The following is a 15,040-nucleotide window of genomic DNA, read 5'->3' on the forward strand; positions in this document are numbered from 1 at the left end:
ACAAAGAACATGCAGGAAGTGTGATCTATCTAGCTCTTCAAAAGGCAGCCGATAACGTACTCCGATAATAGTCTAAGGCCAGAAAATTTGGCATCGAGGACAAGTAGCAGAATGTATTGCTGGTAGGTTTAAGGACAGAAAGTGGAACAGTGAGATTAAAGAGGAGCAATTCAGAGCGGAAGAGGGTGAGTATTGGAGATAAATGCTGAGACCACTATTCTTTAACATTTACATTCATGGTTTAGACTCTGGAATCAAACTCTTTTGAAGTTTGTGAATGATACTGAATTGGAGGCTGAGGATGGTGAATACTGAATGTCAACAAATTGCAGGAAAACAATAAACTTGTCAAATGGGCAAATAATTGGCAAACGAAGTTCAACATTGCTCCTGCTCTCACTCTGTTTCATGCACCTCTCCTCCGATTCCCTACTTTCTCTCATGCATCATTTCTGCATCACTCCCGCACTTGCATCGCTCTTGCTTTTCTCTCTTGTATCGCTGCTGCTATTTCTCTCTCGCCTCACTTCTCATTCTCTATCACATTGTTACTGTTTGCATCACCTCTACTCTCACTGCCTCAGCCAGCACCCCTCTCTTGCAGTGCCCCAGCTCTCACTCTCAGCCAGCACCGCTCCAGCTCTCACTGCCTCAACCAGCACCACTCCAGCTCTCACTGCCTCAGCCAGCACCCCTCTCTTGCACCGCCCTTGCTCTCACTGCCTCAACCAGCACCCTCTCTTGCACCGCCCTTGCTCTCACTGCCTCAGCCAGCACCGCTCCCTTACAGCTCTCACTGCCTCCGCCAGCACCCCTCTCTTGCAGCTCTCACTGCCTCCGCCAGCACCCCTCTCTTGCAGCTCTCACTGCCTCCGCCAGCACCCCTCTCTTGCAGCTCTCACTGCCTCCGCCAGCACCCCTCTCTTGCAGCTCTCACTGCCTCCGCCAGCACCGCTCTCTTGCAGCTCTCACTGCCTCCGCTGTCAATCACTCCGCTCCTACCCAGCCTGCCCTGCACCGCTGTCATGGCCGCCGTGTTGTCAGGTCGCCGGGAGGAAGCACATGGAGCCGCTCCAGGAGACGGCCGGTGCTCGGAGTCGGAGGGCGGAGCCTGTGCCGCCATGGACGGCTTGCTGGAGCTGGAACTGTCGGTGCTGCGGGGCTTCCAGAGGGAGGCTGAGGCCGGGCGCTGTAAACAGGAGCGAGGAGCAGGTAGTGTCGGGGCGGCCGCCTGGTGATGGGGGTGCAGGGAGGGGGGACCCGGGGCCCTTGGGGTGGGAGAACCCAGGGGGTGGGGATCCGGGGGTGCAGGGAAGGGGGACCTGGGGTGTGCAGGGTGGGGGGGGGCCGGGGGTGGGGACCAGTGGCCCGTGGAGTGGGGACCAGTGGCCCGTGGAGTGGGGGTGACAGGGGCCTGGCCCGTGGGGTGGGGGCAGGGGGACAGGGGCCTGGCCCGTGCGGTGAGGGTGGGGGGACAGGGGCTGGACCCGGGCCCGTGTGGTGGGGTGGTGCAGCGGCTGTGGGCAGGGGGTGTGGGGTGGGGGGACAAGGGTGGCCTATGGGGTGGGGTTGATGCGGGATGTGGGGAGGGGGTGCAGTGGCAGGGCTGGCGTGCGCTTGGTCAGGAAGGTTTCAACTCAGTTTGTGCTCCTCCAGTGGCCCCAGTATGTAGATGCTAAATGTAATGTGTGTGAGCAGTCGAGCAGACAATCCCTCCTTCCAATGCCCCTATTAGTCTCTCCAGCACATCACCCCAATTTCTTAAACCCTTCCACCTTATGTATACATCAATATAGACACCCTCCACACCCTCACTCATCAGATTGGACATCAGCATCAATGGTGTGTCACCATTGACCAGAAACTCAACTGGACCATTCACATAAATATGTTGGCTGCAGGAGCAGCTCAGATACTGGATGTTCCTTGTTCGAAATCCTTCACTCGACACATCAAAACCATCTACAAGGTGCAAGTGAGGATGTGATGGAAGAGTCTCCATTTCTCTGGATGAGTGCAGCTAAGACAACTTGCAAGAAATTTGACTGCAAAAGCAGCCCAATTGATTGGCACCCTATCCGCCATGCTAAATATTTATTCCTTCCATTACTGGTGTATATTGACTGCAGTGTGTACAAGATACAAAAAGCATTGCAGTTACTCATGTAGGCCACTGCAATAGAACTTCCCAAACCTATGATGCCTCTTTCACATCCCCTTCCCAGTGTTGCTGCACCACTGCACCATGGTTTATATGACAATTAACTGATATGAATCTACCAAGGAGGACAAGAGTAGCAATCACACGGCCACCATCTTCAGCTACACTTTCAAGGCATACACCTCCCTGTACATTGACGTTCCTTCATCGCACTGGGGCCTATATTTCTGGAACCCTTCCCCAACAGCTCTGTGGGAGGACTTTCACCAGAAGGACTGCAATGGTTCAAAATGAAAGCTCACTACCACATTCTCACGGATAATAGAGATGAATAATGATTAAATTCGGTGACAGAAGTCTTCTGATCAGTATTTATCCTTCAATCTACATTATTATAATAGATTAACTGGTCATTGTCAAGTTACTGTTTGTGCCAGTTTTTGTATGTAAATTGATTCCTGTGTTTTTAACAGTGACTGAAAATACCTTATTGCAGTAGTGCTTTGGGATTTGAGTGGAGGGGAAAACATCTCCACTTCTGATCTCATGACAGGAAGGTCATTGATGAAGCAGCTCAAGATGGGTGGCCCAAGGAAGGTTCACTGATGGATTTTAGTTAGATAATTGGATGTTTTCCCCACATTCCAGATTATTAACTGGATGTCCAGTTCAGGTCTCTGGATTATTAGGTCTCTGTTAATTGCTGCACTACCATTGTACTCTGAAGTACTGATGGAAGGAAGAAAGGATCTGTTTGATGCTTTTTATCATGTCCATGGGATGCAGCGAGGTTAGTTAATGGATATGATTTGAAAATGAGTGTTATCTAGGCAGCCAAAGAACCCTGCGATATTTTCTCTGTTGAAGACGTGCTGTAAATGCAAGTTGCTGTTTTGCATTAGTTTATAGTGGAAGGATGCTACAATCCATCAAACCTTTGCAGGCTTTTTGTAATGTCAATCCAGTTGGTATTATTCCCTGGCTTCTTTGTCTTGCAAATATTTTTCTATCAAGCAAGGACTTGATTACCTTAAACCAATTAAATCATCTTAACCACTTCCACTCTAAACTGCTGCATTCTGTCTACTGAACTGAAAACCCACAGCCTGGTACCATTCTGCTAAATCACTACCGCACCCTCTGTGTGGCCTTCATAAAGTCTAATGCCTGGAACTGGACACTATGGCAGTTGTGGTTGAACTACTCTGGCAGAAGAAATTTATCACAGCAAAAGTATAAGCTGTAGCATTTCAGTGGGAAGAATAAGGAAGCCCAATAAAATGTAAAGAGTACAGTTCAGAAGGGTATTGGTATTGGTTTATTATTGTCACTTATACCGAGGTACAGTGAAAAGCTTGTCTTACAAACAGATCATACCGGTCAATTCATTACACAGTGCACTTACATTGAGTTAGTACAGAGTGCATTGATGTAGTACAGGTAAAAACAATAACAGTACAGAATAAAGTGCCACAGCTACAGAGAAAGTGCAGTGCAATAAGGTGCGAGGTCATAACAAGGTAGATTGTGAGGTCATAGTCCATCTCATTGTATAAGGGAACCGTTCAATAGTCTTATCACAGTGGGGTAGAAGCTGTCCTTAAGTCTGGTGGTACGTGTCTTCAGGCTCCTGCATCTTCTACCCGATGGAAGAGGAGAGAAGAGAGAGTGTCCTGGGTGGGTGGGGTCTTTGATTATGCTGGCTGCTTCACCAAGACAATGAGAGGTAAAGACGGAGTCCAAGGAGGGGAGGCTGGTGTCTGTGATGCGCTGGGCTGTGTCCACAACTCTCTGCAGCTTCTTGCGGTCCTGGGCAGAGCAGTTGCCGTACCAATCCGTGATACATCTATATAGGATGCTTTCTATGGGGTTGATGGAATAGGCACCTGGGTTTGTATGTACATACATTCGTTTTTTTGAAGACAGTAGGTCAGTTTCAGAATGTAGTTTAAGAAAACTTATGGGATCCTGAACTTTATAGATACATGAATTACAAAAGCATTGAACTTGTGTTCAACCTCAGGAGGTTTCTGGTTTGTTACAGCTATCTGAACTGGCAAGTGTGGCTACAGTTTAACATTTCGTTCATCGAGCAATGTGAAATGCTCCGTAGTAAAATATAATTTAAAAAAACATGCACTTCATCTTCATATGATGGCCCAAAGTAAAGCCAATGGTTTATTTTTGAAATCTGGACAATATTAAGTAGCCTAATTTATACCCAGCAATGACTAGTCAACAGTTGTTTGGGTGGTGTCAGCTGATGATCCATACATTTTGGGCATTTCATTGGGTGAGCTCAGTCCACTGGCCTTCATTGAATGGTGGTAGGCTATCATTCATCAGAATAGGAGGACTCGAGTTAGTTCTTTTACAAAGATGGTGAGATAGAAATTCTGACATGAAGCATAATATCTGTATAGTAACAGAAGTTAGAGCTGGAGTAGATTGTTTGTCCCTTCAAGTCTGCTCTGCCATTGAATGTGATCATAGCTGATTAATGAAATTTAGTACCCAGTTCTCCCCAAATTCCTTAATCCTTTTAGTCCAAAGAACTATATCTAAGTCCTTCTTGAATATATTTAATGATTTGCTTTCAACTGCTTTCTGTGGTGGAGAATTACATGGGTTCACCACTCTGTTCTCATCTCAGTCCCACATGGCTTACACTTTTCTTCAACCATGATCCCTGGTCCTGGGTGGTGCTGTGCACATACCCATGTCTACATCAACGGTGCTGAGGTCGAGAGGGTTGAGAGCTTCAAGTTCCTAGGAATCAACGTCATCAATAGCCTGTCCTGGTCCAACCACTTAGATGTCACAGCCAAGAAAGCTCACCAGAGCCTCTACTTCCACAGGAGGTGAAAGAAATTTGCTGTGTCCCCATCAACCCTCACCAATTTTTATTGATGCACCATAGAAAGCATCCTATCCGGCTGCATCACAGCTTGGTATGGCAACTGCTCTGCCCATGACTGCAAGAAACTGCAGAGGGTTGTGGACACAGCTCAGCACATCAAGGAAACCAGCCTCCCCTCCATGGACTCCCCTCCATGGACTCTCCTCACTGCCTTGGTAAAGCAGCCGGCATAATCAAAGACCCCACCCACTCCGGACATTCTCTCTTCTTCCCTCTCCCATCGGGCAGAAGATACAAAAGCCTGAAAACATGTACCACCAGGCTCAAGGATAGCTCTGTTCCGCTGTTATAAGACTATTAAATGGTTCCATAGTACAATAAGATGGACTCTTGACCTCACGATCTACCCCGTTAAGACCTTGCACTTGCATTGTCTACCTGCACTGCACTTTCTGTGTAGCTGTTACAGTTTATTCTGCATTCTGTTATTGTTTTACCTTGTACTACCTCGATGCACTGTGTAATGAATTGATCTGTATGAACAGTATGCAAGACAAGTTTTTCACTGTACCTCGGTACATGTGACAATAATAAACCAATTCCTGCTTTCAGAAGCATCCTTCCTGCATCTCTATTGACCTGTTAGAATTTTGTAGGTTTTCATGAAAACCCCTCTCATTCTTCTAAACTCTAATGTATATAAACCAAATCAATCCGATCTCTATAACGTCAGACCTGCCATCTCAGGAGTCAGTCTGGTGAACCATTGCTGAACTCCCTCTGTAGCAAGAACATCTTTTCTCAGACAAGGACACCAGAACAGAACACACTGTTCAAGGTTTGGTCTCACCAAGGCTCTGTATAATTGCAGGAAGACATCCCTGCCCCTCCACTCCACTCCTTAAGCTATGAAGGCCAAAATAGCAAATTTTGAGGAGCACAGATAGGGTAGATATTAGGAAACTTTTTCCCATAGCCGATGTATCTAAAACTAGAGGGCTTAGTGTAAGGTGCAAGAAGTTTAGGGGGGATCCAAGGAAGAACTTTCTCACCCAGAGGGTGGTTGGAATCTGGAAGGCACTGCCTGAGTGGGTGGTGGAGACGGGTACTTTCCAACAATAAATAACTAAGGCATAGAAGGCTATGAACCAAGTGCTGGTAAATGGGATTACTACAGATAAGCAATTGATGGTTGACCTAGACATGGTGGGCTGAAGGACCTGCTGTAGTGCTGTATGACTTTATACATTTCCCTTCTTAATCACCAGCAGCACCTGCATGCTTATTTTAAGCAACTGGTAAGCAAGGGCAGCCAGGTCTTATTTCATCTACCCTTTTGCCATCTGTCACTATTCAGGTAATAGTCTGCCTTCCTGTTTTGTCCCCAAAAGTGGATAACCTCACATTTATCCACATTGTTCTGTGTCTACCGTGCATTTGCCCATTCACTCAACTTGTCCAAATCATACTGGGGTCTCTCTTCATCCTCCTCACAGCTCACACTCCCATCAAGCTTTGTGTTGTAGAGACATTAAATTTGTGTAGAGATATTACATTTAATTCCCTCTTCTAAATTATTAATGTACGTCACGAATAGCTGGGGTACCCCACTAGTCACTGCCTGGAAAAAGATTTGGAAAATTTCTATTCTTTGTTTTTTGTCTGCCAACCAATTCTTAGTTCTTGCCAGCACCTAGTCCCATGTGCTGTAATTTTGCACATTAATCTTTTATGTGGGACATTATTGAAAGCCTCTTTAAAGTCCAAATATCCACAGATTTTTCCTTATCTATTCTGCTTGTTACATCCTCAAAAAGATTCCAGTAAATTTGTCCGGCATGATTTCCTTTTTGTAAATCCATGTAGACTTTGTCCAATCCTGTCATTGTTTTTCAAGCGTCTTTTGTAATGGACTCCAACATTTTTCCCACTATTGACATCAGGCTACATGGTTTGTAATTCCCTCTTTTCTTTGTACTTCCTGGTTTAAATTAGCTATCTTAACATCTGTTAGAGGTGTTCTAGAGTGTATATAACTTTAGAAAATGACAGCAAGGTATTTGTTCTTTCTAGGACCACTTAAGTACTCTGGGATGTAGATTATCAGGCCCTGGGAAATTATTGGCCTTCAACACCATTCTCCTACTAATACTAATTTCATTCATTTCCTGCCTTGCTGGACACTATGCTCCCCAACTTCTGGGAAGTTACGTGTCTTCTTTGTGAAAACAAGAAACAAAATATGTGCTTATTTGGTCTGCCATTTTTGTTTCTCATTATAAATTCCCTTGATTCTGGCGAAAATAGACCTGTATTTGTTTTCACAAGTCTTTTTCTCTTCACATTAAAGCTCTTGTAGTTCGGTTTTTATGTTCTCTATTAATGTCACCCTCTCTTTTCCACTTAATCATTTACTTTGCTGAATTCTAAACTGCTCTCAGTTTTCTGGTTTGCTCGTTCTTCAGCCCATTTTGTCTTTCTCCTCCATGGATCTAATGCCATCCCTAATTTTGTAAGCCACGATTGAGCCACATTTTCCATTTTATGTTTGCATCGGACAGGAATGAACAATTGTTGTAACTCATCAATGTGCTCTTTAAGTGCTTGTCTTTGCCCATCCTATGTCAATCCTTTAATCTTTCATAGCCAAATTGAATCCCCAATCTCTATATCTCTCACAGTCTTTTTCCTCCCCTCCTGTGCAGCAGAACCACCCTTGATGTGCCAAACCATGGTGCTGTTGCTCCTTTTCCCTTGGAGGCCATTCCCCCCACCCAACAATTTCCAGTGTGATATACCTGAGAGGTATTTAGTCCTGCATTACCTGCCAACGTCTGCGACGCCACCTGGTGGTCACCTATTCCTTTTCTACTTGTGCAGCCATCACTGGCAGTGCAACCACCTCCTTAAACTTGCTATGCTTGATCAGCATCGTTGTTGCTCTCCGGCAAATCCATCCAACTGCGCAATGCTGAAAGTGTCCCCGATTTCCCACATAACGCAGGAGGAGATTCCATGGAGCAGCTATGCTATATTTGCAATGTGTTTTTTTTAAACCTGAAATTCAATTACTGAAAGTGAATGATAACTTAATGTGCAAGCAAGACATTGTATATCTCCCAATGTAGCCCTGCAATTTCAAATGTTGATTCTTGTTGGGAATTGTTGCTTTAAGAGTTGCCCTCATAACACTGAGTCAAGGTTGTGCTTTTTGTACTCCTTTGGACTTACCAGGCATTGCCTGTAGGATTACTCTTACAGGGACCATTGTTCTCGATCCTAATGTGCAGGTTACATTGCATGGCATGCACAGTAGAATATTGTTCCCTCTAGGTCTTGAACAAAGCTGGCACAGGTGTCCTACGCAGTGTCAATTCAGTGCCGGTTTTCATATGTTGGACAGTTTATCGGAATAAAGATTCCCCTGCTCAATAATCTAGCTGTGGTTCTGCTGTGTTTTTGACAGGAAGACATAGTCAGTCAGGAGTCCTGAAGAAGTGTTGCACCTAGTTCTGGAGAATCTGATCGACTTTGCTTAATGAAAATCGAAATGATTAAGAGATGGGAGAGAAAGTAGCCGTGCAATTGTAAGAAACCCTTTGTTTCCAGCTTGCAAATGAGAATCTCAATATATTTACTTGAAATATATAAGTGAATGTTAGACTTGAAAGCCTATTCACAGGAAACATCACTGCCGAACATCATTACCTGGCTACCATGCAAAATACTCTTACAGTTTTCATTGAACAAATGAGAGCTGTTATCTCTATTTTTACTGTAATCTGGGTTCACATGTGCATCTGTTCTCTTCCTGCACTTGAGATGTGAAATAAATGAATGTGTCCCATCGTTTTGTCGGTGGTTGAGTAGTGGCTGTGTGAAATGAGCTGACAGTGCAAGTCTGGCTATTTAGTTACTTGGTTGATATAACTGCTGATTACCAGTGAACTGGAAAGCTCAGACAGATGAAGAAAAATATCTTTCATTTTAAACCTTGGGTTGTCCCAAGTGCATTACAGCAAATAAAGTACTTTCAGACATGTGGTGCTGGATTCAACAAGTGTTATGACTAGGGCTTGTTAATGTCTATTTCCTTAGGTTGACTATATTCCTTTCAGTATGAAGCCCTTGCATTTTCCTGTTTTACTCTTCTAGATTTAATATATACGAAAAGGATGTTTCACCTTATGAAGAATGTAAAACCAAGGGGAGACATGAGACTCTGCAGATGCTGGAATTCCAGAGCAACACACACAGTGCTGGAGGGACTCAGCAGGTCAGGCAGCATCTATGGAGGGAAATAAACTGTCAACGTTTCAGGTAGAGACCGTTCATCAGGACTGGAAAGGAAGAAGGCTGTGAAGCTGTGGCTCACTCACCCTTCTCTTTCCCCTCCCCCGCCCTCGCAACCTGCCCATCACCCCCTTTGGTTCCCCACCTCCTTCCCTTTATTTCACGGTCTACTGTCCTCTCCTATCGGACTCTTACTTCTTCAGCCCTTTGCCTCTTCCACCTATCACCTCTCAGCTTCTCACATTATTCCCTTCCATCTTCCCTCCCCCACCCACCTACCCTCCCTACTCACCTGAACTCACCTATCACCTGCCAGCTTGTGCTTCTCCCCCTAACCTTTTTATTCTGGCTTCAGTTCTCTTCCTTTCCAGTCCTGATGAAGGGTCTTGACCCAAAATGTAGGCTGTTCATTTCCCTCCATAGATGTTGCCTGCCCTGCCGAGTTCCTTCAGCATTTTGTGTGTGTTGCTCTAGAACCAAGGGGTAAGGGTTCTGAATAGCTTGAGACAGAAAGCTGGAATTCCATGTCTGAGGGTTGTGAATCTTCTGAATATTCCACATCAGAGAGCCGGGGAGGTTGAATTGACGAATATATTCAAGGTTGAGATAAGCAAATTTTTGGACTCAGCGGAATCAAGTGTTATGGGGAACAGGCAGGAAAATACTTGAGGCTGAAATCAGTCGTGCCTTTGTGTTTGGAGTCTATTTAGTGATAAAGAGACCCTGAAACCTCAATCCTGCTCAAAGCCAGGAAATGTCAAATGTGACTGCTTTGTGGAGGCTAAAATTGTTAACTGAATGTATTTTTTTATTTCAAAATTACAATTTATTCATAGATAAATTCAAATCTGTATATTACAGAACACTCAACAACAGTCACTGAATTTGTTTAATGGTAGATAATTTGCAGAAGGAAAGGTGTAACTGAGGACTGTGTAACTTAAGCAGAAATTTCTAATAACATAGTAATATCACGGAGCCCATTGCTAACTCAGCCCAGTTAAGCAATCACTTGTAATGATGCAGTATTTTGATATACTTCGACTTGTATATGCCCAAAGGAATATCAGCTATTTCGACAGAGCTTTTTCCCCAAAGGTTTAAAGACAAATCCATGAACACCATCATTGCTGCCCAGTTCTGATGCACTTAGAAATCATATACAGTTATCCAGGGATTTACTTAATAAGATGGCCACTTGGATTTTTGGAAAATATAGCGTGTCCTGCTATAGAAGGCAGGATTGTAATATCAAACCAGCATGTCATGAGCGTTGCTGGTGAGAGGACATATGGATTTGTTTCAGATGTATTTCATCAAAGAGACTTGCTATCTTAAATAATTTTAAATAACTAAGACAAGTAATCCATTTCACTTTTCAAACAAGTGAGTGGATTTCTGGATAGGACAATAATTTTATGATCTTTGAAAGAAATAAATATTTCAAACTTGTGTAATTCATGACATGCAGCCACATTGTGCTGCTTGTCCAACTTTGAACCCACTGGGTGTTGTATCCATGACTGGTTACACAAAGACCATGGATCTTGATCATGTGCGTTAGAATGTTGTTTTCTCAAGACCTTGAACAAAACTGGGACAGGTTTCCCCATGCGCCTCTGATTCAATGCTGGTTTTCTAATTTTGGACAGTTTCTAGGAGTAGTTCTAGATTCCATTTTTAGTTTAGAGTGGAGTCCACGATCGGAGAAATGGTCTGAATAATTGTTTTCATTTCATACACATTCTTTTCAATGCACATGTTTAAAAACAATGTTTGTAAATATTTGGAATTCTCTTCCCTGAGAACATTCACAGGTATATTCACATACAGGTATGTGATTAATAGATCTTTTGGAACTGGTAGTTTGAAGACCATTCTTATCGGATATTTGCAGCAGAAGGCTAACAGTGGATTGGCTGTGAATTAAAAAAACTTCATTCAAATATAGGTTGGCAGTGGGAAATTGAAAAATTGTTGTCATATATTAAAGCAGTTGTGTGCTGTTCGAAGGTTGAACCATGAAAAGTTATGGTATGGAATAGAAGGCCCTTTCTATCTGCAGCTGATGAACATTGACTGTCTACAAATGGAAGGAATACTCCATTCCCTCAGCATCCCCTCCGCCTTAAGTCCTTAAAATCTAATACATGAAAAAAAGGATATGACTGTAGTCATTTATGGAATGCAATGAGTCCAACCTAAAGCAAATTTTACTTATGTATCAGCTGAATTGCTTGCTTGTTGTATTTTACGCCTTAAGGATCCATTGAAAAATGTAGGCTGTTGAATTTTCAAGGATGAACCAGATAAGATGGTAATTTTTTTTCAATTTAAAGATAAAATGACAGATTGCAAAATGGCCTAAAATGTGTGGAGTTGGGAATATAGATTTACTCTGAGACACAGTAATGACGCACTTCCCACCAAAAAAGTGACCTTCACTGGATGTGAGGGAGGCATGACAGGTCTAGAATTGGCAAATGAAGGAGGAAGTGCCTCAGCATTTGGGTGTCCCACATTGGTTGAAATCCCACAGGGCATTATTAGTAACAGGTTTTCAGTGTGTTTGTATAAAGTCCACCTGCCCATTATTATAATGGTGGTGTTAAATCAGTTAAAATAGAACAGTGGGGGGTTTATGATTCTTTTGGTTTCCCTCATTGCTGATATTTCACTGTGTAATTTCTACCTGCCGTTTCCGAATTGAAAATTTTGGCAATGATAGAAAAAGATGAAAGGCTGAATTAAAAAAAAACTTTAATGATGTGTGTGATCATGGATGTAATGTGAATTGTTTAGTTAGGTCTTAAATAAGAAGTACTACTCATTTATGGCATTTAAAGTAAAACCATTCGATTTCTCAAAAGCAACAAGTTCTGCATTAAAAGTAAGATCTATGACGTGCAGTTGATGAATATTAAACTTTGTGCCTGTCATTATCAGGCTCCCAGTTAAAACGAGCTTAATTAATTGCATCAGGATTGGAAACACTGCAGATTGCAGTGGAGTAATGATTCTTTTATATGGAGAAGATTTTGTTTTAGTTGCAAAATACAACAATATGCTGTTATTTTTAATACCAGAGCAATGTGCTATTATTTTTAATATCTCTTTGTACATTAGTACTGTTTTAAGGCAGACAAAGTACAATGTATAGCAATTGCATTATTGAGGGAATTCCTAGGTTATTATGGAGTATAAGCCAGTAATGTTCCATTATCAAGTACAAACATGAATTGGCTGTGGCAGGAATAATTACATGTTAGAAATGTCTCTCTTTGCCTCTTCAGGTATGGATCCTCGCACCTGTCTCCTTTAATTTTATACTTTTGCTTTGTTATGATGGATTAATTGGAATTGAGTGCTTCATGTGTATAATAGCGTGACTCTGAGGGAGTTCTGCATTGCAGTCATTACCAACAGAAACAGATTTACCTGGTTAGTCATTTGTCTGGAGACATTGCTTTGTGTAAATTGGCTACCTTCATGGGTGAAAGTACCATGGGACTTGTTGAGGCATAATTTAACTAGATTATGTTTGAATATTTATGCTACATTTTATGATGTGTTACAATGATTTATCATAGTTCAACAGAAGAACTTAAAAAGCTCTATTCACGTAAGATCCGTTTGTCTCTTGCTTGGTAATAACAATGTGTTACTTAAACATGCAAAGCAGGAAGATCTCAGGTTAAATCTCGGGTTCTGAAGGAGGTGGCTGTGGAGATAGCGGAGGCGTTGGCGATTATTTTTCAGGAATCGATAGATTCTGGCATGGTTCCGGAGGACTGGAGGGTAGCGAATGTAGTTCCGTTGTATAAGAAAGGTGGGAGGCAGCACAAAGGCAATTACAGACCTATTAGTCTGACGTCAGTGGTGGGAAAATTATTGGAGTCTATCCTCAAGGAGGAGGTTACCGAATACCTAGAGGCGCAAGGCAAGATAGGACCTAGTCAACATGGTTTTGTGAAGGGGAGGTCCTGTCTGACCAACCTATTGGAGTTTTTTGAAGAAATCACAGGTAGGGTGGATAAGGGAGAGGCGGTAGATGTTGTGTATTTAGACTTTCAAAAGGCCTTCGATAAGGTGCCTCACAAGAGACTGATTAATAAGATGAGAGGTCATGGAATTATGGGCAGGGTAGCAAAATGGGTGGAGAATTGGCTGGTTGGCAGGAAGCAAAGGGTGGAAATAAAAGGATCTCGTTCTGGTTGGTTACCGGTTACTAGTGGTGTGCCGCAAGGGTCGGTGTTGGGGCCTCTCCTTTTTACCTTGTACATCAATGATTTGGATGATGGAATAAATGGTTGTGTGGCTAAGTTTGCGGATGACACCAAGATAAGTGGAGGAGTAGGGAGCATAGAGGAAATAGAAAGAGTGCAGAGGGACCTAGACAGTTTAGGAGAATGGGCAAGGAAATGGCAGATGAGATTCAATGTTGAGAAATGTGCAGTTGTACACTTTGGAAGTAGAAATAAGCGGGTAGATTATTATCTAGAAGGAGAGAAGATTGATAGTGCGGTAGTACAAAGGGACTTGGGGGTACTCGTACAAGATACCTTAAAAGTTAACCACCAGGTTGGATCGGTGGTTAAGAAAGCGAATGCTATGTTGGCATTCATCTCGAGAGGTATAGTGTATAAAAGTAAGGAAGTGTTGATGAGGCTCTACGGGGCGCTAGTGAGGCCTCATTTGGAATACTGTGCGCAGTTTTGGGCCCCGCATCTTAGGAAGGATGTGCTGACGTTGGAGAGGGTTCAGAGGAGATTTACGAGAATGATTCCAGGAATGAAAGGGCTTAAGTATGATGAGCGTTTGTCGGCTCTTGGACTGTACTCGCTGGAGTACAGAAGGATGAGAGGGGACCTCGTAGCGACATTTAAAATGTTGACAGGTAAGGATAGAGTAGATGTGGCTAGGCTGTTTCCCTTGGTGGGCGTGTCCAGGACCAGAGGGCACAATCTTAGAATTAGAGGGTACAGTTTCAAGACAGAGATGAGGAGAAGTTTCTTTACCCAGAGGGTGGTGAAATTGTGGAACTCCTTGCCACGCACAGCAGTGGAGGCCAGATCAGTGGGGGTATTCAAGGAGGAGATAGACAGATATCTAAATAGTCAGGGTATCAAGGGATATGGGGATAAGGCTGGCAAATGGGATTAGAATAGTTTTTTTTTCTCTCTTTTTTTCCCACCCCATTTCTTTTTCCCTTTTCCTTGGAGCAGACTCGATGGGCCGAATGGCCTGCTTCTGCTCCCTTATCTTGTGATCTTGTGATCTTGTGAAATTATACTTGTATGGCAGGAGAATCTTTTTGCTCTGTGAGCAATGCAGTTATGATTATATTTATTATCCATTGTACATTTCAAGGTGTTTCAAGGTTGTGATAGACCACTTGCTGCAGTTCTTGTGTTGATGCTTCAGAGAAAGCATTATGAAAGGAACTGTAGGATATTGGCCTGGTGATGAAGAAATAGGGAATTTCTACACAAACTAAAGATGCATTCCCTTGAAGTTAACAAGCTGAGGGATGATTAGATAGAAGCGTTCAGGGAAATTGATCGAGTATATGGAGAGGAAGTGGTTGGGCAGTTTAGGATGAGGGTCATGCCCTAAAAATTTGAACTAAGCATTTAGGAGTGAAGCTAGGGAGCAGTTGTACATGGAAAAGATGGTAGAAATTTGGACCTCTTGCCAGTTGATGGTTTTCGTTTTGAAACAGAGGT

General features: G+C 43.1%; 1 protein-coding gene across 1 annotated transcript in view; it reads left to right on the top strand.

The window, feature by feature from the left end:
* The first annotated feature begins 790 nt into the window (after window positions 1-790).
* ttc27 (tetratricopeptide repeat domain 27) overlaps window positions 791-15,040 on the top strand; it is a 175,542-nt gene continuing 161,292 nt past the window's right edge. The window contains exon 1 of the mRNA XM_052011316.1: window positions 791-1,212. Within this exon, the coding sequence (XP_051867276.1) occupies window positions 1,026-1,212 (187 nt within the window). The 5' untranslated portion in view covers window positions 791-1,025. The remainder of the gene's footprint in view (window positions 1,213-15,040) is intronic.

The sequence above is a fragment of the Pristis pectinata genome, chromosome 3, assembly GCF_009764475.1.
Source record: "Pristis pectinata isolate sPriPec2 chromosome 3, sPriPec2.1.pri, whole genome shotgun sequence".
Taxonomy (NCBI): Eukaryota; Metazoa; Chordata; class Chondrichthyes; order Rhinopristiformes; family Pristidae; genus Pristis; species Pristis pectinata.